This window comes from Phoca vitulina, unplaced genomic scaffold (genome assembly GCF_004348235.1).
Source record: "Phoca vitulina isolate PV1807 unplaced genomic scaffold, GSC_HSeal_1.0 scaffold20, whole genome shotgun sequence".
Lineage (NCBI taxonomy): Eukaryota > Metazoa > Chordata > Mammalia > Carnivora > Phocidae > Phoca > Phoca vitulina.
Window position 1 is genome coordinate 41,932,748 of NW_022589723.1, and position 26,902 is coordinate 41,959,649.

The 26,902-nt window shown below is 37.8% G+C and overlaps 1 protein-coding gene across 3 annotated transcripts in view; it reads right to left on the reverse strand.

The window, feature by feature from the left end:
• Window positions 1-257: 257 nt before the first annotated feature.
• UBE2Q2 (ubiquitin conjugating enzyme E2 Q2) overlaps window positions 258-26,902 on the reverse strand; it is a 73,090-nt gene continuing 46,445 nt past the window's right edge. For all 3 annotated transcript variants that reach the window (XR_004301007.1, XM_032417145.1, XM_032417144.1), the window contains 4 exons: window positions 10,786-10,834; window positions 10,240-10,335; window positions 2,963-3,029; window positions 258-1,111 (listed from right to left, as the gene is read on the reverse strand). Coding sequence is in view for 2 of the 3 variants with exons in the window: in XM_032417145.1 (XP_032273036.1) it covers window positions 1,080-1,111; window positions 2,963-3,029; window positions 10,240-10,335; window positions 10,786-10,834 (244 nt within the window). In the remaining variant the exon portion in view is untranslated. The remainder of the gene's footprint in view (window positions 1,112-2,962; window positions 3,030-10,239; window positions 10,336-10,785; window positions 10,835-26,902) is intronic.

Here is a 26,902-nt window from a genome sequence, read left to right on the forward strand (position 1 = left end):
GAATTTACTTTTAAATCAAACTTGGGTAGATAAAAAAAATCTATCACCAACCAAACAGGACTGATTCAGGTAAGGCAATAAAATGGAGGTACACTGATTTGCGTCAGGTTTTATAAAAGAATGAACATATGTAGAGTTCCTATTAGTCTTTCAATGCAAAAGCCATTGTTCGACTATAGCAAAAATTTTAAGAGTCTCCAAATTAGGTATCTTTTTGTACTTTACTGTGCAGCTTTTGCTCAAGGATTCGGTCTTTGTGCCAATCACTTTACAAGTTTATTAGTTTAAAAATGATTGCAACATCCCGTTAATAAAATGGAAACGTAAAATAAAAATGATTTAGTATTTTAAATAACTTCAAGCTCTATACTGCAGTTCTTCATATGAAATACTGAACCAACAAGAAGCAGATTCAGCCCAGCAAGACTCTGATGCCCCAGTGGAAATTACTACTTAATTTGCACAGCCTTGCTTTGCTTTGCCTAAAAAGTACAATACAACTCAATTAAGAGCATATCTTCGGGAAACAATTCATATCTTCACCTAGCCATAAAAAAGTTTAACAATTTAATGAGTAGGCTTCCTGTCATTATTTTGGCAATATCAAAAAATGGTTTTAACTTGAAAAAGCTACTGTGATTTAGAAGACCTTAAATTTTCTAAACCAATATTAAACATCAATTAAACTTTTATTGGTTCTAAATGGAACAGTATATTGCAAGTCTTCATAACACATGAGCTCAATATGGGAAAGTTACCAGAGTCGCAACTTCTGTAACCTGATGCTGACTTGTCTGCTTGACAGATTTTTCAAGAAAAAGAGATCATGAGTGGCCAGTATGTGTATTTATCACAAAAAATACAGTAAAGGCCCCACTGCTCAGTCCAAGATATGTAAAATGAGCAAAATGAAAAGGCTGTAACTCATACTGGATGTCAATTGACAGATTATCCACTAAAATATCTATTAGCTAACGTCTTCGGTACTGCTGTTATAGGGGCACTCAAAGCTTGTGTCTGCATGTTGGAAAGATTTTCTTTAAAGCAACATTGGTCCAAACATACGGCAGTCAACATATTTAGCCATCTTCCTTTGGAGGGGTGTACCAGCCTGAAACACAATGGAAAAAAAGTTAAAATACCTTAAGTCAGCTAGAAGAAATGGCATTTCACTTAAGGTTAGCTACTTTCTCTACTCATATTTTCTTGTTTAAACCTGTTGTAAAAATTAAACTTAAACTTGGGTTGGTAATACAGCATTTTGATATGTGCACAACATAAAGTTATTTTCTATGAATAAATTGCACTTGAGTCTTCAACATAAGATCTCTATACTAATCGAACTTCTAGCTAAAGATAATAGCATGGAACAACAGCCTACAAGCCAGGTTTTACCTTCCATTTCAATTGCATAAAAGTAAACCTCACTGTAAATAACTATCCCCCAAACAAAATGTTGGCATTTTAAAATAAGAAGAACCTGGACTATCAGTGGTGTAATGATACCATTTCACCAGTGAGGAATGGAAGCACCTCAGCGAGTGCGGCAACTGTGCCTGGGATCAGAGTTAGCAGCAAAAACCAACCTAGAACCCATTTACTTATTCTGAATCTACTGCTCTTTCTCCAAAGCTAAACTGATACACACCCACACTTTCTAAAATACATTTCCATAAACATTTTTGAATGCTGACTACAATGTTTGCTCCAACAAAAATTAAAAAGAAAAAATGTGATTGTTTCCCAGACGACAAAAATCTAAGCTCTCTATAGAAAGGCTAATGAAACGAAGTACTGCTTAGCATGAAATGGCTATTGGGAACAGTGTGAATATACCAAGATATATGGAGCATCCACATGGTTATGAAGTAGTATACAGGTACCTGTGGATCTACTAATTTAGTGTGCTGTGAATTATTACTATGAAAACCCAGCCTTGCCCTCAGGTTTTATCATTTCCTTCTTCAGAGGCTTGAACCGTTTCAAATATTATTCTTTCAGAAATAGTCACTGAAAAAGCGAACAGTTTGGTTTGTGATTAAAATAAAAGTGAGCATAAAGCACAAATATTAAGTCACAAGCTACTACATTTCTAGTAAAGAACACTTTACTGTAAATAGTCTCCTTAAAGAAAACTACTTCCTATTTATTTACTCTGCGCAAAAAAGCATCAGTTTCACTACCATGGCTATAATGAATATCTTGTTATCAGCACTTAGTTACAAAGTGCCACGCGTATATACTATTCTTTTTCCTCACAAGTTTGGCAAGACAGATTCGCCTTTTTAGAGATGAGGAAACAGAGGCTGAGAGGTAATGGGACTTGCTCAGAGACACAGAGCTAGTGAGTAACACAAATGGCACTTGAAAAATCAGTCTTCTAATTCCAAATCCACCTCACTGTTAGAGACAACTGAAACCATTCATTGTGAATACAAGCAAAATTTAAAGTAGAATAAAGTTTATGAAAGATAGTTTAAGTTTTTCAAACTTACAACTCAAATACTCTTAAGTGTATATATACTGAAATTAGAACTATTTTTACTTGAATAGATAAATGTGTTTAACTGTCAAAAAGCATTAAGTAGTCTGAAGATGTTTCAGAAACAGCTGGTTCAGGATCCTGATTACACTTACTCAGTATCAACAAGAACTCCACCTGTACAATGGCCTTTAACTCAGCTCCTATCCTAATACCGTACATTTCAAGTGAGTAAAATGATTCATTCATTAATGTATTAAAAAATCTTGACTCTGACTCAGGTTCTCAGGCCAAGTATTTAGGATACAAAGATTTTTGAATGAAGCACAGTGTGTGCATCCTCAAGTTAAACTTTTTCACTGTGGTAACAGTACTTTTAAAAAATTAAAGCAAAAACAAAAATAAACAGGATAAGTTATCAAAAGTACCTTATATAAAACTTCTATAAATGGTAATAAATACTTATTGAATTAAACGTACCATTTTTCTCATGTATCTGTACAATGGAATTATAGGATTGTTGGGCTCTTGCTAGATTATATTGATTCTGAAAGAGAATTATACATTTTAAATAAAAATTATAAGTAGATGAAAATCATTACAAATAATTTATGGATGCATCACCACTATGCTTAAAAGAACACAGGAAACTGAATTATATTTCCATTTCAAAAATAATTTTCACTTAAAACCTTCATTTCTCAATTCCATTATTCTCTACCACTTTAGAGTAACAAAACCAAAGTTGTACTACAATAAAAATCTATTTAAGCTTCACAGTTCATTTTTATAAATCCTCTTGCTACTGGACAAGTATAAAGCTTTATAGTTCTAGTGCCCCTCTCCACTGATGAATCTAGGTAAAGAATGCTATTCGGACATGAATGAAACTCAAACTCTCTTTCTCATAACTTCCATTGAAAAAAAACCCCCCCAAAAAACCCAAAACCAAAAATCCCCCACAAAAAAACAAAAAAACACTGCACCAAAAAAATTACAAAATATGACCTTTAGATAAGGTAACATAAGCATATCAATGCCATCTTGAGTTAAAAATCTAAAAAATATCATAAGTGGCACCAAGGCATTACTAAAGGAGTCCTCTTTTGGTAGTCACTTTAGATCCTCTTTTAAAGGACCAAATTTAGGATTAATTTTGTCTCTGTCAGTACAACTGAGCAACATCTTAACCTACAATATATCATGAGCATTCTTCATAGTGGCACACACCCATTATGTCATAGAATTTAATAATAAATTTACACAGCACAAGAATTGAAAATGTATAAAACATTCTAAGTGAAAATTCTCCTTCCTGTCTTCCAATCATCCAGTTCCTCCTCTCATCCATCCTCCTTTTCTTACTCAAGTTACCTACTATTAGTTTCTTGTATCCTCTTAAGATTATATAAGAAAAGTCATGTATAGCTTATTGTTCTTAGCCACCATCCCCTGCTTTTCCTCCCAACAAATGGTAGGAAGCATGCTACAGACACTGTTCTACCCCTTTTCTCACTTAATGTATCTTGGACCTTGTTCCCCATCAGTGTGCAAAAAGCTTAATCTTTGTTTTTTTTTAAATCATGAAATATTCCATTGCACGGAGAGTCAACTACTTTTATTAATCCCCAATGGGTGGACATTTAGGTTGTTTTCAGTATTTTGTTGTTACAATTTTACAGTGAGCAACCCTGCACAAATATTTCCAAAGCACTGGTTAAAAAGTCCTTGAGTGGAACTGCTGGGCCAAAAGACATATATGCCTTTGTAATCTTGAGGTGTTGCTAAGACAGCTCTCTACAAGACTGTATAAATGGGCTTGCCTGCCTGCCACGTGTGAGAATGCCTCCACACGGCTTCACCAGAGTAATCTTACCAACCTTTGCGACCTGTGACAGTATCAGAGGTGGAAGATGAACATAGTGTGGGTTTGATTTGCATTTCTATTACTGAGTGAGGCTGTCTCCAAATGTTCACAAGCCATTTATTTCTATTTCTGCAAATGGATGTTTTATAACTTTTTCTAGAGTATAGCCTTTTTCAATTTCTAAGAGCTCTTTAAAAATAGTAAAACCCTCCCATAATGCATCTGAAAAACAAACATAAAACATGCCGTAGTGTTATCTCCAAGTTAATGAAAAGTAGTGTTTTTTAGTCGGTCTATATGTTCAAAGGACAAAAATACAAGAGAAAGAGATTATATATGACAAAATACACATACACTGAAACTTGCAAATGATCAAGAAGCAGTCACTTCCTAACCCTACTGCCCAACTACAAGATAAGAACAGAAAAATAAGAACATTAGCCTTCCCCATTCTCTGTTGTCAACAGCATGATCTTCAATTCTAGTTTAAAGAGAATGTCACTGCAGAGGCCTTCCTGTAACAGGGAGTTAGCCCTTTCCGTTTTCTACTTCCTTGACCTTATTAACCCTTTCCTTCCACTTTCTTTCAGCTTACTTGATTGTCCTTTCTAACACGGAGTTAGAGGCTTGGTTCATTTTTATTCTTTCTTTCTTTTTTTTTTTAATGGATTTTAAAGCAAGGAGTATTCCCTCTGAGCTCTCATTTAATTTCTAGTATGCAGTGATTTCATTATTGCTGTTCTCTAGCTATTCTGCAGTTTTCATTTCAAAGCCTGGTTAAGGACTTCGTTTGAGTTTCATAATTCCACAAAAGGAACATTTGTTTTCTGATTTTATTATTATAGTTTTTAATTTAATTAGGATCAGAGAATGACATCTGTCCTTTTCTTCATTGACCAGGATTAGTTTCATGAATGTTCCAGACAAAGAGAGAGAGATGACAGAGGGAGAAAGAGGAGAGAGAAGGAAACAGGGACAGAAAGAAAATTTTAGTATTGCCATTATGGTTCATTTCTAATTATTTTTAAAATTTCATATGATTTTTTAACCATGATTTAGAATTATGTTTAATTACCAAATTCACGTGGATTTTTATTAATTTTTTCATTACTGACTTCTAACCTTAACTGCATTGTATTCAAATTCTATGGGTTGTTTTTAAATATTAATTTATGATTTTTTCCCCATATTCCATAAATGCTTGGAAAGATGTAGTACCTAACTACTGGGCACAGTATTCTACTATTGTCCATGTGACCAAGCTTAATTTGTTATTCAAATCTTCTACATTTTTCACACATTTAACTTATCATGAACAAGGTACATTAAAATCTCTCATTATGATGGTGACTTGGTCAATTTCTCCTGTGGTTTCACCAGTTTTTAAGTATAGTCAACACACGATTATTACTATATTAGTTTTATTTATCAGGTTTTAATCTGTATTTTGATGCTATTTTAATAAGCAAATAATTACTATATCCTCCTGGTTGAGACTTTTATCATTAAGTAGTCACTAATGCTTCCTGCTTGAAAATTCTACTTTGATACTAATATGGCTATATCTTTTTTTTTCTTTTAAGTGTATACTGGCATTATCTTTATCATCCTCTCTCCTTAAAAAACAAAAAAACTTTTCAATCTTTTTCTAGCCTCACAATTTTTTTAAAAAGATTTTATTTGAGAGAGAGAGAAAGCATGCGTGTGAGAGAGAGAACACAAGCAGGGGGAGGGGCAGAAGGAGAAGGAGAAGCAGACTCTTCACTGAGCAGGGAGCCTGATACGGGGCTCGAACCCCAGGACCCTGGGATCATGACCTGAGCCGAGGGCAGAAACCCAACCGACTGAGCCACCCAGGCACCCCTCTAGCCTCACAATATAAACATACTTCTTAAAAACTGTTAGATTTTGCTTTATTAATTCAATCTAACTGGTAAACTCAGTCCGTTTATACTCGTGACTTGCTTTTACCACCTTACTTTCTGGTTTCCATTTCTCTTGTTTTTTAAACATAATTTTTTTATCTCCTCCTGGAGTTCCAATAAGACATTTTAGACCTCAATCTGATCACCACCTCTCAACTTCTACCATAAGGTCTATTGCCATGTTCCTTTCTGTACAACATTCTGATTTACTTCTTCTAGCCCAGCTAGTATCTTTATAATCATCATTCTGAACTCTAGTTCCGGTATCTTACTAATGTCTGTATTGATTAGGTCCCTGGCAGTCGTACAGCCTCTTGTTCTTTTTTTTGAGGCGAGTTTTTCTGTCTTGTCATTTTGTCCAGAGGAGAATAGATGAATGAGAGAACAAAATGCTAAAAGGGTAACAATGACCCCAGAAAAATATACACTTCCAGAAAGTGGTTGCTTTTCTGTTCAGAGTTGCTGCTATTCTTTTCTTCGATTTCCTGTTGAGTTTGTAGGTGTTCAGAATGGTTTGATACCTCTATCTAGCTGAATTCCTGGGACCAGACGAAATTTAGGTCTCCTACTCCTCTGCCATCTTGCTCCTCCTCCTGATTTACTTCTTCTAATCAATTAATTCTCCCTTCTGATACCTAACCCAGCTATTGTTTCTCATTTCAATTATATTTTTCATTTCTATAAATTCTATTTCATTCTTTTTCAGATTTGTCTGATTATTCCTGATGGTCTCACTGCTTGATCAATTTTAGGATTCCTTTTTTCTTTTTCTTTACATTTAATGTTTTTCAAATAACTATTCATTTTCTCATAACTCTAATATCTGAAGTCTTTATTCTGTGTGTCTGATAATTCCAAAACGTAAAGTCTTTGGGAATATCTCATTTATTGTTTCTGCCAATTCTCATGTATGCTGGCTTACTTGTGTGCTTGTGATCCTTCAGTGAATTCGTATTTGCTTGATCTTAACCTTTAAGAATCCTGTAGGTCTAAATCAGAAAAGCTTTCCTCTGAAGAGTATCTGTGTCTGCTTCTGATGAGAACTGTGGATACAACTAACTTGAGAGCATTTTAGCCTCCTTGGAGAATCTCAGGATTATACAAGGTTCTCACATTTGGCTTGCCAAACTTGCTCATTTATAAATAAAAGACTTAGTACAGGTTGCACCTCCCCCTCTCCCTGGAATAAAAAACTAAAAACCAGATCTCTCATCTGAATGGGATCACTCACCAGAGAATTCTGTAGGTAAATAACTGGGCAACATGGAAGGATAGGTGTCTTTCCTGACGGCAGAAATAGTTTGGGAGTTGCTCCAAGAGTTGTGTGTTCTAGGATTTCACTATTTACCTCAACTATCATGCACTCCACTCCACGTGGTGAATGAACATTTTCAAGGGCACTACCTTGCCTATCCAAACCCCGAATTCTTGCTAAGTCATGATAGCAGAACTCTACTTTAGAAGGCTTTCTCACCGCTAGAGCCTAGAGTTAATGTTATAGCCTATAGCCCATGTTAACCGACCAGAAAACCAGCCTGGCCAACATCCTTCTGCCTCATGGCTTGCTCTCAGCTCCTGCTGGCTGAGCCGAGGGGAGCAAGCTAATGGCAAGACTGTACACTGACTCTGGCCTGCACAGAGCTGCAGATCCTTAGCAATATCAATTTGACCCTTTCTCCAAATTTCATGCGTACTGAGAGGCAATTTTTTTGTTTTCCAGGACTTATGTATATCATTTTAGTAATATTTTCAAGAGACAAACTCATTCATTTCTTTTGAACCAATAGCTGATATATCTTTAAAAATATTTAAGATATTTTTGAAGTAGTAGTTACATGTCAAAAAGAAGTTCAAAGAGCACAAATGATTCAAAGTCTCCCTCCCATCTCTAACCCGCCCCGTCAATATTTCAATACCCCTTTATCAGAAATAGTTGTTAATACTTTCTTGAATATCTTTACAGATGCTTAAAAAAAATCCATATAATAGATCCTTGTCTCTCTCTCTCTCTCTCACACACACACACACGGTAGCATATTTTTAAACACCATTTAACATGTTATTTGACAGTATTTTTAAAGTTAACATTCAGACTATTTCCTGTAGAGTTTAAAATCCTTTAAGGTAAAACTCCTATTACATCATATAAAGTTTCCATATTCTTTTTTTTTTTTTTTAGGAATTATTGTTTTTTGTTTTTTTTTTTAAGATTTTATTTATTTGACAGAGAGAACGCGAGAGCAGGAACACAAGCAGGGGAGTGGGAGAGGGAGAAGCAGGCTTCCCGCTGAGCAGGGAGCCCGATGTGGGACTCGATCCCAGGATCCTGGGATCATGACCTGAGCCGAAGGCAGACGCTTAACGACTGAGCCACCCAGGCACCCCAAGTTTCCATATTCTTAATGATATTTATTAATAAGAAAAAAAATTGAAGAGTGAAGTTTTATCATAACAATGCATTCAAAAAATTCACCTAAGACATACTTTAATATGCAAATGTGCTCAGCTGCCTGATTTAACATTCTATATAAAATGGTTCTATTATTTACTTGCTAAGAAACCTACAAATCATGGACATGTAAAAGTTGAAAGCAATTCTACTGACATTGAGTAATTCCAAGGGAACTGTGGCACTGAACACAGCATTGATATTACAGAATTTTAAAGCTAGAAGAGACTTAAAATATCCAGACCAATTGTATTTTAGATAGATACAGACACCCAGAACAGGTAACTTCACACAGTGAATTATCAGTAAAATGTTCACTTACTCAAAACAATCACTGTTCTAAGCCTTTTACATTTTCTTTAACAAGAAAAGCGTGCTAATTTTTCTTAAAAACATGATGAAATTTAACATCAAGTTCTACATATAAATAAATGTCAGGAAGGAGTTTTATTAAAAGACGAGAATTATACCAAATGTCAATAGTATTTCTAGATAGTCAAAATTACAGATGACTTCAGTTTTTTGTATTTTTTTCTGTTAGAAACCATACAGTGAGCATAAATTTTATCATTACAAAAAAATAAAATTTGATGTCTTACTACATAATCACTCTACTGACACGTTTAATACACCTAAAATATACACACTGTTAAGAAATGCTAGTTAATGTAGTTAAGCAATTCATTAGACTTTATATAAAAAATGTTCTGTTTCAGTGTAAAGAAATAGCTGTTAAAAGAACTCAAGTAAAACAGTTATTCTACAGTACTATCCCAAATAAATGATTTTCATAATAACTTTTTCAATTTTTTGCTTCCTCTGTGAATTAAGATTCTAGTGGACTCATGCTTTAATGTGCAATACAGTTATAAATACACATTTAAATTTCATACTATTTGGATAGGCATTTAGCACAAAATTCACACAGGCCTTTAGGAACATCCAAATTTTTTAATATGTTAGGTCAGGATAATTTCCATCAACAAATATTTTTGTAAAATATACTAACTTTAGAGTATTATCCTTGGTCCATTTAACTGTTTACAGATAACTACAATCAGACACGGAAAGAGGTTTCTGACATCATGAATAAAGAGCAGAACTCCGTGGGTAAGAGCAGAGACTAACACCAGACTGTCTGGTTCCAATCCACATTCTGCCCACTGTCACCTTACACAAGTTATCTAACTTCATCTGCAAAATGAGGACGATAAGAATATCTACTCTTAGGTCAGTAAAAAGATTGAAATAGTACCTACAAGTGAAAAGTTTGGATCAGAGCCTCGCATATAAATGCTCACTGGGAATTAACTATAATAACATGATCTCAATTTCAGGAAACTTCAAAATACATATAATTTTTAACTTATTAGTATGTACATACCAGTAGTAGATTTAAAATTATAAACATGCTTACCTATAGTAAGAATAACAAAGACTAAAAGAATAAGAAGAAGCCTCATAAGGGAACAGAAAATACATACTATCATTTATGTGATCTTCTTAATAAAAGTACCTTATTTGCTCCAAACTGCACTCTGGCTTTGCCTTTGACTAATGTGGCATTGATTTGCATGATAACTGACTCTATTGAGTAGGCACTGCTCCAGCCCTACAGGAAGAAAACACTTCTGTAAAACACAGTGGTACTCTTGATTTCCACTTTGGAAAACTTAATAAAATGGCACATAACAACTTGACAACAGCAAGACAATGTTAAGAAGTCTGTATACAAGAGAAAAAAGTAAAGTTGGACTGTTTCTAAAATCTTGTAAAACAAAAAACAAAAAAAACCCCTATGTTCTAAGTATCAAACATAAGCAAATTATAACCTTATAGAAACATCGCTCTTAGAACACCTCTCCTTGCATAGATTAAGCACCAAGTACAATGTCATTTCATTGGTTTGCCCTAAGTAGACTTTCATTATAAAAAGCAGGTGTTCAAAACAATTTTTTTAAGTAGGTGGTATTACATCAGAGCTTTTCCACTCAGAATCTAACTTACATCATCAAAACACTCCACTGAGATTGAAAAATGAGTACTATAAGAAAATAGTCACCTGTTTTGTGAGAAGTTCCATACATAGTGCTCCACCGCCCAACACATACCTTAAAAAGAGAAAAGGAATCCTATTTAATTCTCTAGATCTCAATGTTCCTTCTTAAAGTCTAAAGGACCACCACTAAGAAGTATGCATACAAGTAAAGGTTAGACGATAACACGCAAAAATGAGAACAGTGGTTAGGGTTCTAGGACTAAAAGGGTAGTTAAAAAATTCTAATGTCATCACTTTATTATAGTCTTAATTTTATTTAAAATAATGGTTCTTAGAAACAGAATACTTGAACACTCTAAGGATATCAGAAACTAGGACCTTAGCCCTAACTATTCCACAGAATGGGAATGTTATATTCATCTGAAAATCTCTCTGCCATCATGTTGGCCAATGGCACCACCTTGACCCTGTTTATAATAATGAACAGGACATGGTATTTGATGGTTAAACTGCTTTTATCCATACTTTTGTGAGGATCAAATGGTTATGACCATAGAGCCTCTCTCCAGGACTCCTCAATTTCTCTTTCTAATCCTGAGAACTGTTCTCTGAATCAGACTTTTGGGAATTTTCCAGATCTCTCTTAGGAAACCCTTATTTAGATCAAGATTATTCAACCTTTTAACCCTTTCTCAAACAAAATAATTTCATTTCTCCTTTAATGTTAAACTTCAAAATATATGAAATATCATGCCTTAAAATAACATCAAGGGAATGATAATTATAGAACACAGACTGATAAATCTTGAAAATACATAAGCTAAGACCACAAGTCTGATTAGATCTAAGCGAACACCGAGTCCATTACAAACTTTTTTGTCCTCTGTGACTTTGCCCATGCCTTTTCCCTTGCCTGACATTCCTTTGGCTCCCTACTCTTCCAAATGCCATCTTTTCCTCCAATAAAACTTGCCAAGACCATTCTAGTCTGTAGATTTTGCATTCTGGCTAGCCAAACGCATCCTTGTGTTGACTAAACCAAATCACAGAAAAGTAAGGAATCTAAAAACTTCTACTGTAGACCATTATCATTAGTTATAGTGAAATTATTCAATAATGGAAATTATTCAATAATTCTCCACATCCTGGAGAATTTAAGTCAGTGTCTCCCATAGTGGACTGCACCAAACTCTGGGAACTTCCACAGTTAATGTTTATAGGAGGGAAAGAAAAACACTTCAAAACACTAAATCTGGGTGGAGAATCAGGAAATTTTAAGCTTCTTTGTATATTCTCCTAGGTCTCTAAAACACAGAAATCTATCTCCAATCATTTGAATCTCCCACTGGACTCAAAAAGTATCTTGTATATAGTGACTTTAAATGAGCACTTGTTGATTTAACATAATTAGAAGATCCATGTTTTCATTTGGATTGTGGTTTCTCCACAAACTGCTCAAACTCTAGTAATCTGTTAATGAGTTAACACTATTCTTGATCCTTATACTTCAGAAATGCTAAATACAGACAGGGGCTCAGGGACTGATCTTAAGAAAAGGAGTTATGTAGACCAGCCCGAGTTTCCAATTATCTAACTGCCACCTTTCTTTTTAGCACTCCACTCTTCATTCTGGGGGTGGAGTGTCTTTCAGGTGAAGGAGGCAAGTTTTTGTACTCACGGGCCAAAAGAAAGTACATTTTCTAAAAGGCCATAACTACACAAATGTTTGTTGGATGTCTAAACTAAAGAAACAGTTCTAGTACCTACATAAAAAGTGAGGTAGGCAAACCTTTCCTTAACACACACTATTAGCAACATGTACACCCAAAAGGAGTGGTTGATTCTACTTCCATATTGAGTTATATTCATTTTATCAATGTATGTTCCAAACCCTTATTGCTCTTTGCATCCAAACAAATAGTTCCTGCTAAATATTTTTTTTTTTAAAGATTTTTATTTATTTGACAGAGAGAGCACAAGCAGAGGGAGAGAGAGGGAGAAGCAGGCTCCCTGCTGAGCAAGGAGCCCAATGTGGGACTCGATCCCAGGACCCTGGGATCATGATCTGGGCCGAAGGCAGCCGCTTAACCGACTGAGCCACCCAGGCGTCCCAGTTCCTGCTAAATATTGAGACAATTCAAGGATAGTAGGAAAAAAAAAAATCCAAAGATCATTTAAAGATAATATGCCACATACGCCGGCATAGTAATATATATTTTTTTAATTATGTTGTGTTAATCACCATACATTACATCATTAGTTTTTGATGTAGTGTTCCATGATTCATTGTTTGTGTATAGTACCCAGTGCTCCATGCAGAACATGCCCTCTTTAATACCCATCACCAGGCTAACCCATTCCCCCACCACTCTCCCCTCTAGAACCCTCAGTTTGTTTTTCAGAGTCCATAGTCTCTCATGGTTCGTCTCCCCCTCCGATTTCCCCTCCTTCATTCTTCCCCTCCTGCTTAAAAAACAAACAAAAAAAACTTCAGTTGTGAGGTACCTGGCTGGCTCAGTCGGTGAAGTGTACAACTCTTGATCCTGGGGCTATGAGTTTGAGCCCAGTGGGTGTAGAAATTACTTAAAAATAACATCTTTAAGAAAAACAAAACCAAAACCAAAAAAAACAAAACAAAACAAAAAAACACCCAAAAAACAAAAAAAATAATTTCAGTTGCCAAAGTTGTATAGCAAAACACTATCCTAAAGCTTAGCCTCTTCAGGGAATTCATAATTTTCGTTATACTAGGAAATTCTGGCAATAATGTTTGCTAGCTAACCTCCCCATCCACAAGCTAGAATGATCACTTAAATTGCACAGATGAGGGAGCAAGAGAAACCATTTATCAGTACTAAAGTGTTTATACAACATGAGTAAGTGATCCTAAAAAAGAGGTGGAAAATGTAAAAGTTTTATATTATAGCCAAATTGTTGACAATAATCATATTAAAAAAAAAGGGGGGGGGATGCTTACACAGGCCACGTAAAACAGTCAAGACCCTCCCCTTTCTTGAGGTAAGGAAATAAACTATAGACTGTAAGAGCAGAACTTTTAGATAGAAATAAAGAGAAAATGCTGGCACTTAAAACCAGACTATTAAGGACATGTTCCCTTAATACAGACAGAAACAATCCATGGTCATCTAGAAGTAGAAATATTCTCTTCATGGATGAATGGGGCACAAATAATAATTCATATTACATCAACCAATAAAGCATTTTCAGTTGCCTACAAATAGCCGCTCAAAATGTACTAATGAGCTAAAAAAGAAATAATCTTTATGATTCTCAAGTTACTACACTCTGATCTGGACTAAGCAAGAAAGATAGACAAGTACTGATGGCTCATTAAAATAGCTCATAAAAATACCAAGCCTTGGTGGGGGGTGCCTGGGTGGCTTAGTTAAGCGTCTGACTTTGGCTCAAGTCATGATCTCAGGGTCCTGGGACTGAGCAGTGAGTCTGCTTATCCCTCTGCTCCTCCCCCCACTTGTGCACTGGCTCTCTCTCAAATAATTAAATCAAAAAAAAAATTATAAAAAAAATAAAACAAGCCTGGGAATTGCAGATTACCCTAAATTGTCTATTTCTTGCTAATTTACTGTAATTCCCTCTCGTTCATTGACTCACAAATATTCACTGCACATATATATACTACACACTGAGCCAGGCAAAGTATACACTGAAGAAAATTGACAGGTCCCTGTGCTTCATGATGTTTACCATCTAGTTAAGATTACAGATGTCAAACAAATAATACAAAGTAGGGAAGGGGGACCCAGACTTCTAGGAGAAGGAATAACCGGGGGGGGGGGGGGCCTTTTAAAAATGTGGTGGTCAGAAATAGCATCTGTACGAGTAATGCACAAGTTGAGATTTGTCGGAGTAAAAAGTGTGGGTGGGAGTAAACTCCCAGGCAGAGGAATGTCTGTTAAAGAAAGCTTATGAGGAAAAAAAGAGTTTGCTGGGTACTGGGGGCTGAAAGACATTCAGTGGGGCACCAGCTTTGACAGGAGAAGTGTGGTACAAGAGGATTAGAGAGGAAGCCAAGGGCAACATCACACACAGCTTGAAGAATATGGTAAGAGCACCAACCTGTAAGAGCAATGGAAAGACATGAAAGAGTTTAGCAGGAGAGCAACATAACCAAACACACATTTATAAAAGATCACTTTAAAAGCTTACAAGAGGGAAAGAACACAAGCAGGAGTCTGGTCAGAAATCCTCTGAAATGGTCCACATGAGAACTGATGATAGCTGCAACAGAAATGGAGACAAGTAACTGGATCTGGGAACTCTCAGAGAAGGAGAATTAGAGGACCAGATGTGGGAAAGAGGGTATAAAGGAAAACTCCTATGTTCAATAACTGAGACGGGGAACACCGGGAAAGGAGACTAGAAAGAAAAGGATTTCAAGTTTTCATGCTATAGAGCTGGAGATGCCTACATTCAAGTAGACATGTCAAGAAGGCAGGTAGAGGAGGGGCAGAGCAAGATGGCGGAGGAGTAGGAGACCTGGATTTCGTCTGGTCTCAGGAATTCAGCTGGATAGGGATCAAACCATTCTGAACACCTATGAACTCAAGAGGAGATCGAAGAAAAGAATAGCAACAACTCTCTGAACAGAAAAGCGACCACTTTCTGGAAGGTAGGACGTGCGGAGAAGTGAATCCGAGGCGATATTCAGGAGGATAGACGGCGGGGGAGGGGGCCTCCATCGGCCGCTTCTGGCAAGTGACAGAGCCGCGGAGCACAAAATCGGGACTTTCAGAAGTCGGCTCCACTGAGGGATGTCACTCCAGTGGCTAAGCGGAGGGTGGAACCCTCGTGGGACAGTGTGGTCTCAGGACCCTCGGGGTCACAGAAAGACCGGGGGTGCCTGAGTGCGGCAGAGCTCCCAGGTATCGGAGCAGGGAAGACGGCTGCAGAGACGGAGCCGAGGCGCGGGCTCTCAGCTCGGGGTTGACATAAACCGTGATCCGCAGCACAGTCGGGCCACTGCTCCTCCAGCAGGGACCCAACAAGCGGCAGATCCGGGGAGACTCACCTTCTTTCCCCGGGAGGAGCAGTGCGGGAGCGCACCGCAGGGATCTGCTGGGTTTGGAGACTCCACACAGGGTCGGGTGCCAGAGATAGAAACGCTCGGTCACAGGCCGGGTGAGCACGGAGTGCGGCCGGAGACCAGGGAGACGGGAGTGACTGAAGGCTTTTCTCTGGGGGCTCGCTGAGGAGCGGGACCCCGAGTTCTCGGCTCCTCCGGGGCGGAGACTGGTAGGCCGCCATTTTCACTCTCGGCCTCCAAAGCTGTACAGAAAGCTTGCAGGGAACAAAAGTTTCCGAGAGCAAACCCGAGCAGATTACTTAGCCCGGACCGGCAAAGGCGGGGCAATTCCGCTTCTGGCAAAGACCTTTGGGAACCACGGCAACAGGCCCCGCCCACAGAAGATCAGCCAGAACAGCCAGCCAACACCACATTTACTGATCAATGAGAACGGCAGAACTCCAGAGCTAGGGGAATACTGCACATAGAATCCATAGCTTTTTTACCATGATTCTTTAGTCTTTCAAAGTTAATTTTTTTTTTTTACGATCTTTTTTTTTTTTTAATTTTTCTTTTTCCCTTTTTCAACCAACATCTTAACAATCCGTTTTTAAAAACCATTTTTATTCTTCATTTTTAGAGTCATATTCTATCCCTTCATAGTAGTTACCCTTATTTTTGGCATATATATATAACTTGTTCTCTCTTTAAAATTTTGAGATAGTTTCTTCTAACAGATCAAAATATACCCTAAATCTCTAGTGTATGGTTTTGTTCTACTCTCCTGCCTGATCACATTTTCCCCTTATTTTTTCTTTTTTTTTTTTAAACCTCTTCTTTATTTTTTCAAACGATTTATCAATTCCTTTTATAAAATTTTTTGTAATTTTCATCTTTACAGTCATATTCCATCCCTTCATCGTATCAACCCTTATTTTTGTACATATGTAAGTTTTTCTTTCTTTAAAAGCTTGGGAGGCACTTTCTTCTAAGACCAAAATACACCCAAAATCTAGTGTGTGGCACTGATCTATGCACCAGCCTGATCATATTTGATCATATTCTGTTTTTTTTTGTTTTGTTCTGTTTTTGTTTTTCTTTTTATCTTTTTCTTTTTTCTTTCTTTCCCTTTCTTTTCCCCCGGCTTCAAGTCTTTCTGATTTGTTTAGAGTATATTTTCTGGGGACGATGTTACCTGTTAGCATTTTGTTCTCTCATTCATCTATTCTCCTCTGGACAAAATGACAAGATGGAAAAAAATCACCTCAACAAAAAGAACAAGAGGCAGGACCGACTGCCAGGGACCTACTCAATACAGACATTGGTACACTGTCGGACCTAGAGTTCAGAATCATGATTTTAAAGATACTAGCTCGGCTTGAAAAAACCATGGAAGTTATTAGAGAAACGCTTTCTGGAAAAATAAAAGAACAAAAATCTAACCAAGTCGAAATCAAAAAGGCTATTAATGAGATGCAATCAAAAATGGGGGCCCTAACTGCTAGGATAAATGAGGCAGAAGACAGAATCAGTGAGATAGAAGACCAAATGATGGAAAATAAAGAAGCTGAGGAAAAGAGAGCTAAACAACTACTAGATCACGAGGGCAGAATTCGAGAGATAAGCGATACCATAAGACAAAACAATATTAGAATAATTGGGATCCCAGAAGAAGAAGAAAAGAGAGAGAGGGGCAGAAGGTATATTGGAGCAAATTATAACAGAGAACTTCCCGAATTTGGGGAAGGAAACAGGCATCAAAATCCAGGAAGCACAGAGAACCCCTCTCAAAATCAATAAACTGGTCAACACCCCGACATCTAATAGTAAAACTTACGAGTCTCAGAGACAAAGAGAAAATCCTGAAAGCAGCTCGGGAGAAGAGATCTGTAACCTACAATGGTAGAAACATTAGATTGGCAACAGACCTATCCACAGAGACCTGGCAGGCCAGAAAGGACTTCCATGATATATTCAGAGCACTAAATGAGAAAAATATGCAGCCAAGAATACTATATCCAGCTAGGCTGTCATTGAAAATAGAAGGAGAGGGCGCCTGGGTGGCTCAGTTGGTTAAGCGACTGCCTTCGGCTTAGGTCATGATCCTGGAGTCCCTGGATCGAGTCCCGCATCGGGCTACCTGCTTGGCAGGGAGTCTGCTTCTCCCTCTGACCCTCCCCCCTCTCATGTGCTCTCTCTCTCTCGTTGCTCTGTCTCAAATAAATGAATAAAATCTTAAAAAAATATATATATAAAAAAAAAAAAAATAGAAGGAGAGATAAAAAGCTTCCAGGAAAACAAAAACTAAAGGAATTTGCAAACACAAAACCAGCCCTACAAGAAATATTGAAAGGGGTCCTCTAAGCAAAGAGAGAGCCTAAAAGTAACACAGACCAGAAAGGAACACAGACAATATACAGTAACAGTCACCTTACAGGCAATACAATGGCACTAAATTCCTATCTTTCAACAGTTACCCTGAATGTAAATGGGCTAAATGCCCCAATCAAAAGACATAAGCTATCAGATTAGATTAAAAAACAAGACCCATCGATATGCTGTCTGCAAGAGACTCATTTTAGACCCAAAGATACCCCCAGATTGAAAGTGAGGAGGTGGAAAACCATTTTCCATGCTAATGGACACCAAAAGAAAGCTAGGGTGGCAATCCTTATGTCAGACAAATTAGATTTAAACCAAAGACTGTAATAAGAGATGAGCAAGGACACTATATCCTACTTAAAGGTTCTATCCAACAAGAAGATCTAACAATTGTAAACATCTATGCCCCTAACATGGGAGCAGCGAATTATATAAGGCAATTAATAACAAAAGCAAAGAAACATATTGACAACAATACAATAATAGTGGGGGACTTTAACACCCCCCTCACTGAAATGGACAGATCATCTAAGCAAAAGAATAAGAAGGAAATAAAGACTTTAAATGACACACAGGACCAAATGGACCTCACAGACATATTCAGAACATTCCATCCCAAAGCAACGGAATACACATTCTTCTCTAGTGCCCATGGAACATTCTCCAGAATCGATCACATCCTAGGTCATAAATCAGTCTCAACCGGTACCAAAAGACTGGGATCATTCCCTGCCTATTTTCAGACCACAATGCTTTGAAACTAGAACTCAATCACAAGAGGAAAGTCGGAGAGAACTCAAATACATGGAGGCTAAAGAGCATCCTACTAAAGAATGAATGGGTCAACCAGGAAATTAAAGAAGAATTTAAAAAATTCATGGAAACCAATGAAAATGAAAACACAACTGTTCAAAATCTTTGGGATGCAGCAAAGGCAGTCCTAAGAGGAAAGTATATAGCAATACAAGCCTTTCTCAAGAAACAAGAAAGGTCTCACATACACAACCTAACCCTACACCTAAAGGAGCTGGAGAAAGAACAGCAAATAAAGCCTAAACCCAGCAGGAGAAGAGAAATAATCAAGATCAGAGCAGAAATCAATGAAATAGAAACTAAAAGAACAGTAGAACAAATCAACGAAACTAGGAGCTGGTTCTTTGAAAGAATTAACAAGATTGATAAACCCCTGGCCAGACTTATCAAAAAGAAAAGAGAAATGGCCCAAATCAACAATATCATGAATGAAAGAGGAGAGATCACAACCAACACCAAAGAAATACAAACAACTATAAGAACATATTATGAGCAACTCTATGCTAGCAAATTAGATAACCTGGAAGAAATGGATGCATTCCTAGAGATGTCTCAACTACCAAAACTGAACCAGGAAGAAACAGAAAACCTGAACAGACCTATAACCACTAAGGAAATTGAAGCAGTCATCAAAAATCTTCCAACAAACAAGAGCCCAGGGCCAGATGGCTTCCCAGGGGAATTCTACCAAACATTTAAAGAAGAATTAATACCTATTCTTCTGAAACTGTTCCAAAAAATAGAAATGGAAGGAAAAGTTCCAAACTCATTTTATGAGGCCACCATTACCTTGATCCCAAAACCAGACAAAGACCCCATCCAAAAGGAGAATTACAGACCAATATTCTTGATGAACATGGATGCAAAAATTCTCACCAAAATACTAGCCAATAGGATCCAACAGTACATTAAAAGGATTAGTCACCATGACCAAGTAGGATTTATCCCTGGGCTGCAAGGCTGGTTCAACATCCGCAAATCAATCAACATGATACAATACATTAACAAAAGAAAGAACAAGAATCATAGGATCCTCTCAATAGATGCAGAAAAACCATTTGACAAATTACAGCATCCTTTCTTGATCAAAACTCTTCAGAGTATAGGAATAGAGGGTACATACCTCAGTATCATAAAAGCCATCTATGAAAAACCTACAGAGAATATCATTCTCAATGGGGAAAAACTGAGAGCTTTCCCCCTAAGGTCAGGAACGCAGTAGGGATGTCCACGATCACCACCGCTATTCAACACAGTACTAGAAGTCCTAGCCACAGCAATCAGACAACAAAAGAAATAAAAGGCATCCAAATCGGCAAAGAAGAAGTCAAACTCTCACTCTTTGCAGATGATATGATACTCTGTGGAAAACCGAAAAGACTCCACCCCAAAACTGCTAGAACTCATAAAGGAATTCAGTAAAGTGGCAGGATATAAAATCAATGCACAGAAATCAGTGGCATTCCTATACACCCACAACAAGACAGAAGAAAGAGAAATTAAGGATTCGATCCCATTTACAATTGCACCCAAAACCATAAGATACCTAGGCATAAATCTAACCAGAGGGAAAGGATCTGTACTCAGAAACTATAAAATACTCATAAAAGAAATTGAGGAAGACACAAAGAAATGGAAAAACGTTCCATGCTCATGGATCGGAAGAACAAATATTGTGAAAATGTCAATTCTATCTAGAGCAATCTACACATTCAATGCCATCCCCATCAAAATACCATCCACTTTTTTCAAAGAAACGCAACAAATAATCCTAAAATTTGTATGGAACCAGAAAAGACCCCGAATAGCCAGAGGAATGTTGAAAAAGAAAAGCAAAGCTGGTGGCATCACAATGCCAGACTTCAAGCTGTATTACAAAGCTGTCATCATCAAGACAGTATGGTATTGTCACAAAAACAGACACATAGATCAAAGGAACAGAATAGAGAGCCCAGAAATGGACCCACAACTCTATGGTCAACCAATCTTTGACAAAGCAGGAAAAAATGTCCAATGGAAAAAAGACAGTCTCTTCAACAAATGGTGTTGGGAAAATTGGACAGCCACATGCAGAAGAATGAAACTGGACCACTTCCTTACACCACACACAAAAATAGACTCAAAATGGTTGAAAGACCTAAATGTGAGACAAGAGTCCATCAACATCCTAAAGGAGAACACACGCAGCAACCTCTTCAACCTCAGCCACAGCAACTTCTTCCTAGAAACATTGCCAAAGGCAAGGGAAGCAAGGGCAAAAATGAATTATTGGGACTTCATCAAAATAAAAAGGTTTTTCACAGCAAAAGAAACAGTCAACAAAACCAAAAGACAACCGAGAGAATGGGAAAAGATATTTGCAAATGACATATCAGATAAAGGGCTAGTATCCAAAATCTATAAAGAATTTATCAAACTGAACACCCAAAGAACAAAGAATCCAATCAAGAAATGGGCAGAAGACATGAACAGACATTTTTCCAAAGAAGACATCCAAATGGCCAACAGACACATGAAAAAGTACTCAACATTGCTCGGCATCAGGGAAATCCAAATCAAAACCTCAATAAGATACCACCTCACACCAGTCAGAATGGCTAAAATTAACAAGTCAGGAAACGACAGATGTTGGCGGGGATGCGGAGAAAGGGGAACCCTCCTACACTGTTGGTGGGAATGCAAGCTGGTGCAACCACTCTGGAAAACAGTATGGAGGTTCCTCAAAAAGTTGAAAATAGAGCTATCATATGACCCAGCAATTGCACTACTGGGTATTTACCCCAAAGATACAAATGTAGGGATCCAAAGGGGTACGTGCACCCCGATGTTTATAGCAGTAATGTCCACAATAGCCAAACTGTGGAAAGAGCCAAGATGTCCATCGACAGATGAATGGATAAAGAAGATGTGGTATATTTATACAATGGAATATTATGCAGCCATCAAAAGGAATGAGATCTTGCCATTTGCAACGACGTGGATGGAACTGGAGGGTGTTATGCTGAGTGAAATAAGTCAATCAGAGAAAGACATGTATCATATGACCTCACTGATATGAAGAATTCTTAATCTCAGGAAAGAAACTGAGGGTTGCTAGAGTGTGGTGTGGGGTGGGTGGGAGGGATGGGGTGGCTGGGTGATAGACACTGGGGAGGGTAAGTGCTATGGTGAGCGCTGTGAATTGTGCAAGACTGTTGAATCACAGATCTGTACCTCTGAAACAAATAATGCAATATATGTTAAGAAAAAAAAAGAAGAAGAAGATAGCAGAAGGGGAAGAATGAAGGGGGGGAAATCGGAAGGGGAGACGAACCATGAGAGACGATGGACTCTGAAAAACAAACTGAGGGTTCTAGAGGGGAGGGGGGTGGGAGGATGGGTTAGCCTGGTGAGGGGTACTAAAGAGGGCACGTTCTGCATGGAGCACTGGGTGTTATGCAGAAACAATGAATCATGGAAGACTACATCAAAAACTAATCATGTAATGTATGGAGATTAACATCTCAATAAAAAAATTAAAAAAAAAAAAGGCAGGTAGATACTGGGAGCAGAAAAGACATATAAAAACATAAGATACAAAACCTGGGAGTCACTGACCAGGAGATATTTTGAAAGACATTGGAGCCTTTTCAACAAATACTGCTAGAGTAATTGGACCATTAGGCAAAACTCTCTGACCTAAATCTCATATCTTTTACAAAAGTTAACTCAAAATGATTCGCAGAATTACCTGTAAAATGTAAAACTATAAAACTTTGAGAGAACACAAAACAGGAAAAAATCTTCAGGATCTAGGACAAAGCAGGGAGTTCTTAAATTTGACACCAAAAGCATAATCCACAAAAGGATAAACATCTATAAATTGAACCTCATCAAAGCTAAAAGCTTTCTGCAAGACGCAAGATATAAAAAAAAACTGTTGTGTTTCCATACACTAGTAATGAAATAGCAGAAAAAGAAATTAAGAGAATAACCACATTTACAATTGCATCAAAAAGAATAAAATAAGGAGGTGAAAGACCTGTACTCTAAAAACTCTAAGACACTGATGAAAGAAATAGAAGGTGACACAAATAAATTGCAAGGTACACTATGCTCATGAATTGGAAGAATATAAATGCCCATATTATCCAAAAACAATCTGTGGATTCAGTGCAATCCCCATCAAAATACCAACAGTGTTTTACACAGAACGAGAACAAAAAAATCTTAAGATTTGTATGGAACCACAAAAGACTCTGAATAGCCAAAGCAATCTTAAGAAAGAACAACAAAGCTGGAAGTATCACAATTCCAGGTTTCAAACTATGCTACAAAGCTATAGTAATGAAAACAGTATGGTACCGGCACAAAAAGAGACACACACTTCAGTGGAAGAGAATAGAGAGCCCAGAAATAAACCCATACATACATGGTCAATCTATGACAAGACAAGAATACACAATGGGGAAGAAAGACCATTTCTTCAATAAACAGTGTTGGCAAAACTGGATAGCTAGCTATATGCCAAAGAATGAAACTGGACCATTTTCTTACATCATACACAAAAATAAACTCAAAACAGATTAAAGACCTAATTGTAAGACCTGAAACCATAAAACTCCTAGAAGAAAACACAGGCAGTAAACTCACATAAATCATACTTAGCAATATTTTCCTGGATATGCCCCCAGGCAAAGAAAGCAAAAGCAAAAATAAACAATTGGGGCTACATCAAACTAAAAAGCTTTTGCACAGCAAAGGAAACCATCAGCAAACAAAAAGGCAACCTACTGTATGGGAAAAGATATTCACAAATGATACATCAAGTAAGGGGTTAATATCCAAAATATATAAAGAACTCATGCAACATCAAAATAACTAATAATCCAATTTAAAAATTGGTGGAGAACCTGAAGAGACATTTTTCCAAAGAAGACCTACAGATGGCCAATACACTGTGAAAAGATGCTCAACACTAATTATCAGGAAAATGCAAATCTAAACCACAGTGATATATCCACTCACACTGGTCGGAATGACTAGTATCAAAAAGACAAGAAACAACAAGTGTTGGCCAGGATATAGAGAAAGGGAACCCTCATGCGCCTTTGGTGGGAACGTAAATTGGCATAGCTCCTATAGAAAACAGTACGGAGGTTTCTCAAAAATCTAAAAAGAGAAGTATCATATGATCTAGTAATTCCACTTCTGGGTTTTTACCCAAAGAAAATGAAAATACTAACTTGAAAATATATGTTTATTGCAGTATGAATTACAATAGCCAAAATGCGGAAACAATCTGAGTGTCTATTGATAGATGAATGGATAAAGAAGTGATGTATATATGTACAGACACAGACACATACACACATACACACACGCACAACTGACTATTACTCAGCTTTAAAAAGGAATGAGATCCTGCCATTTGTGACAATAAGGATAGACCTGGGGTATTATCCTAAGGGAAATAAGATCGAGAAAGACAAATACCATATGATTTCACTTATATGTGGAATCTGAAAAATAAAACAAATGAACAAACAGCAAAAAAATACAGACAACAAATTTGTGGTTGCCAGGCCAGGGAGTGGGAGGAAAGAGGCATGGGGAGTATGGGAGAATAGGTGAAGAAGAATAGGTACAAACTTCCAGGTACAAACTAAATAAAGTCACAGGGATGAAAAATACAGTGTAGGGAATATGGTCAATAATATTGTACTAACTTTGTATGGTGACAGATGGTAACTACAGTTACCACAGTATGCATTTCATAATGTTTAAAATTGGCAAATCACCAGGTTGTACACCCAAAACTAATGATATTATTTATCAACTATGCTTCAATTTATATAGGGAAACTAAAAACCTTTATTCTACAAAAGATTGTTAGAAGGATAAAATGAAGATACATAATGGAAGAAATTAAAAACCACATATACAACAAAGGACTACTATGTAGACCATACTAAAAAAAAAAAACTTTTCCCCAAAATTCAACCATAAAAAACAATCCAATTACAAAATTGGCAAGAGACATGTATGGATATTTCATGAAAGAGCGTATGAAGTTCCCAAATAAACACATGAAAAATATTCAAGATAAGGAAATATGCATTAGGGATACACAAATTAAAACCACAATGAGGAGATTCTAAGATGGAGGAGGAGTAGGAGACCTAAATTTCGTCTGGTCCCAGGAATTCAGCTAGATAGCTATCAAACCATTCTGAACACCTATGAACACAACTGGAGAACGAAGAAAATAGCAGCAACTCTATGAACAGAAAAGGTACCACTTTCAGGAAAGTAGGACGTGCAGAGAAGTGAATCTGAGGAGATCTTTGGGAAGATAGACGGCAGGGGTAAGGAGCCTCCGTCAGCCGGCTACCTGCAAGCGATAGAGCAGCGGAGCACAAAATCGGAACTTTTAAAAGTCAGCTCCGCTGGGGCACCTGGGTGGCACAGTCGTTAAGCCTCTGCCTTCAGGTCAAGTCATGATCTCGGGGTCCTGGGATCAAGCCCCGCATGGAGCTCCCCGCTCAGCGGGAAGCCTGCTTCTCCCTCTCCCTCTCCCCCTGCTTGTGTTCCCTCTCTCGCTGTGTCTCTCTCCGTCAAACAAATAAATAAAATCTTAAAAAAAAAAAAAAAGTTGGCTCCGCTGAGGGACGTCGCTCCAGTGGCTAAGCGGGGAGTGGAACCCTCGCAGGACAGTGTGGTCTCAGGACCCTCGGGGTCACAGAAAGACCGGGGGTGCCTGAGTGCGGCAGAGCTCCCAGGTATCAGAGCGGGGAAGCCGGCTGCAGAGACGAAGCCGAGGAGCAGGCTCTCAGCTTGGGGTTGCCATAAACCGTGATCCACGGCACAGTCGGGCCACTGCTCCTCCAGCAGGGACCCAACAAGTGGCAGATCCGGGGAGACGCCCCTTCCTCCCCAGGGAGGAGTGGCGCAGGAGCGCACAGCAGGGATCTGCTGGGTTTGGGGACTCCACACGGGGTCGGGTGCCAGAGATAGAAACACTCGGTCATTGGCCAGGTGAGCGCGGAGTGCGGCTGGAGACCAGGGAGACAGGAGTGACTGCTTTTCTCTGGGGGCGCACTGAGGAGCCGGGCCGCGTTCTCGGCTCCTCCGGGGTGGAGACCGGGAGGCCGCCATTTTCACTCTCGTCCTCCAAAACTCTACAGAAAGATTGCAGGGAACAAAAGCTCCCGAGAGCAAACCCGAGCAGATTGCTTAGCCTGGACCGGGCAAGCACGGGCAAAGACATTTGGGAACTATGGCAACAGGGCCCACCCCCAAAAGATCAGCAAGAACAGCCAGCCAAGACCAAGTTTACCGGTCAATGAGAACGGCAGAACTCTAGCGCTAGGGGAATAATGCACATAGAATGCATGGTTTTTTCCCCAGGAATCTTTAGTCTTTCAACTTTAATTTTTTTAATTGTCTTTTTTTTAAATTTTTCTTTCCCTTTTTAAACAACTTATCAGTTCCTTTTTTAAAATCTTTTTTAATTTTCATTTTTATAGTCATATTCTATCCCTTCATTGTATTTAAGCATATATATACACATATATATATATACACATATATACATATATATGTATATATATATGTATATATGTGTATATATATACATGTAAGCTTTTCATTTTTTAAAATTTTGGGATGCAGTTTCTTCTAACAGACCAAAATAGACCCAGAATCTAGTGTATGGCTCTGTTCTATTCACCAGCCTGATCATGTTCTTTTTTTTTTTCTCTTTTTTCATTTCCCCCTGGTTGTGGGTCTCATCTGATTTCTTTAGTGTATATTTCTCTGGGGTCAATGTTATCCTTTGAGCATTTTGTTCTCTCATTCATCTACTCTTATCTTGACAAAATGACAAGACGGAAAAACTCACCTCAAAAAATAGAACAAGATCCAATACTGAACGCCAGGCACCTAATCAATATGGACATT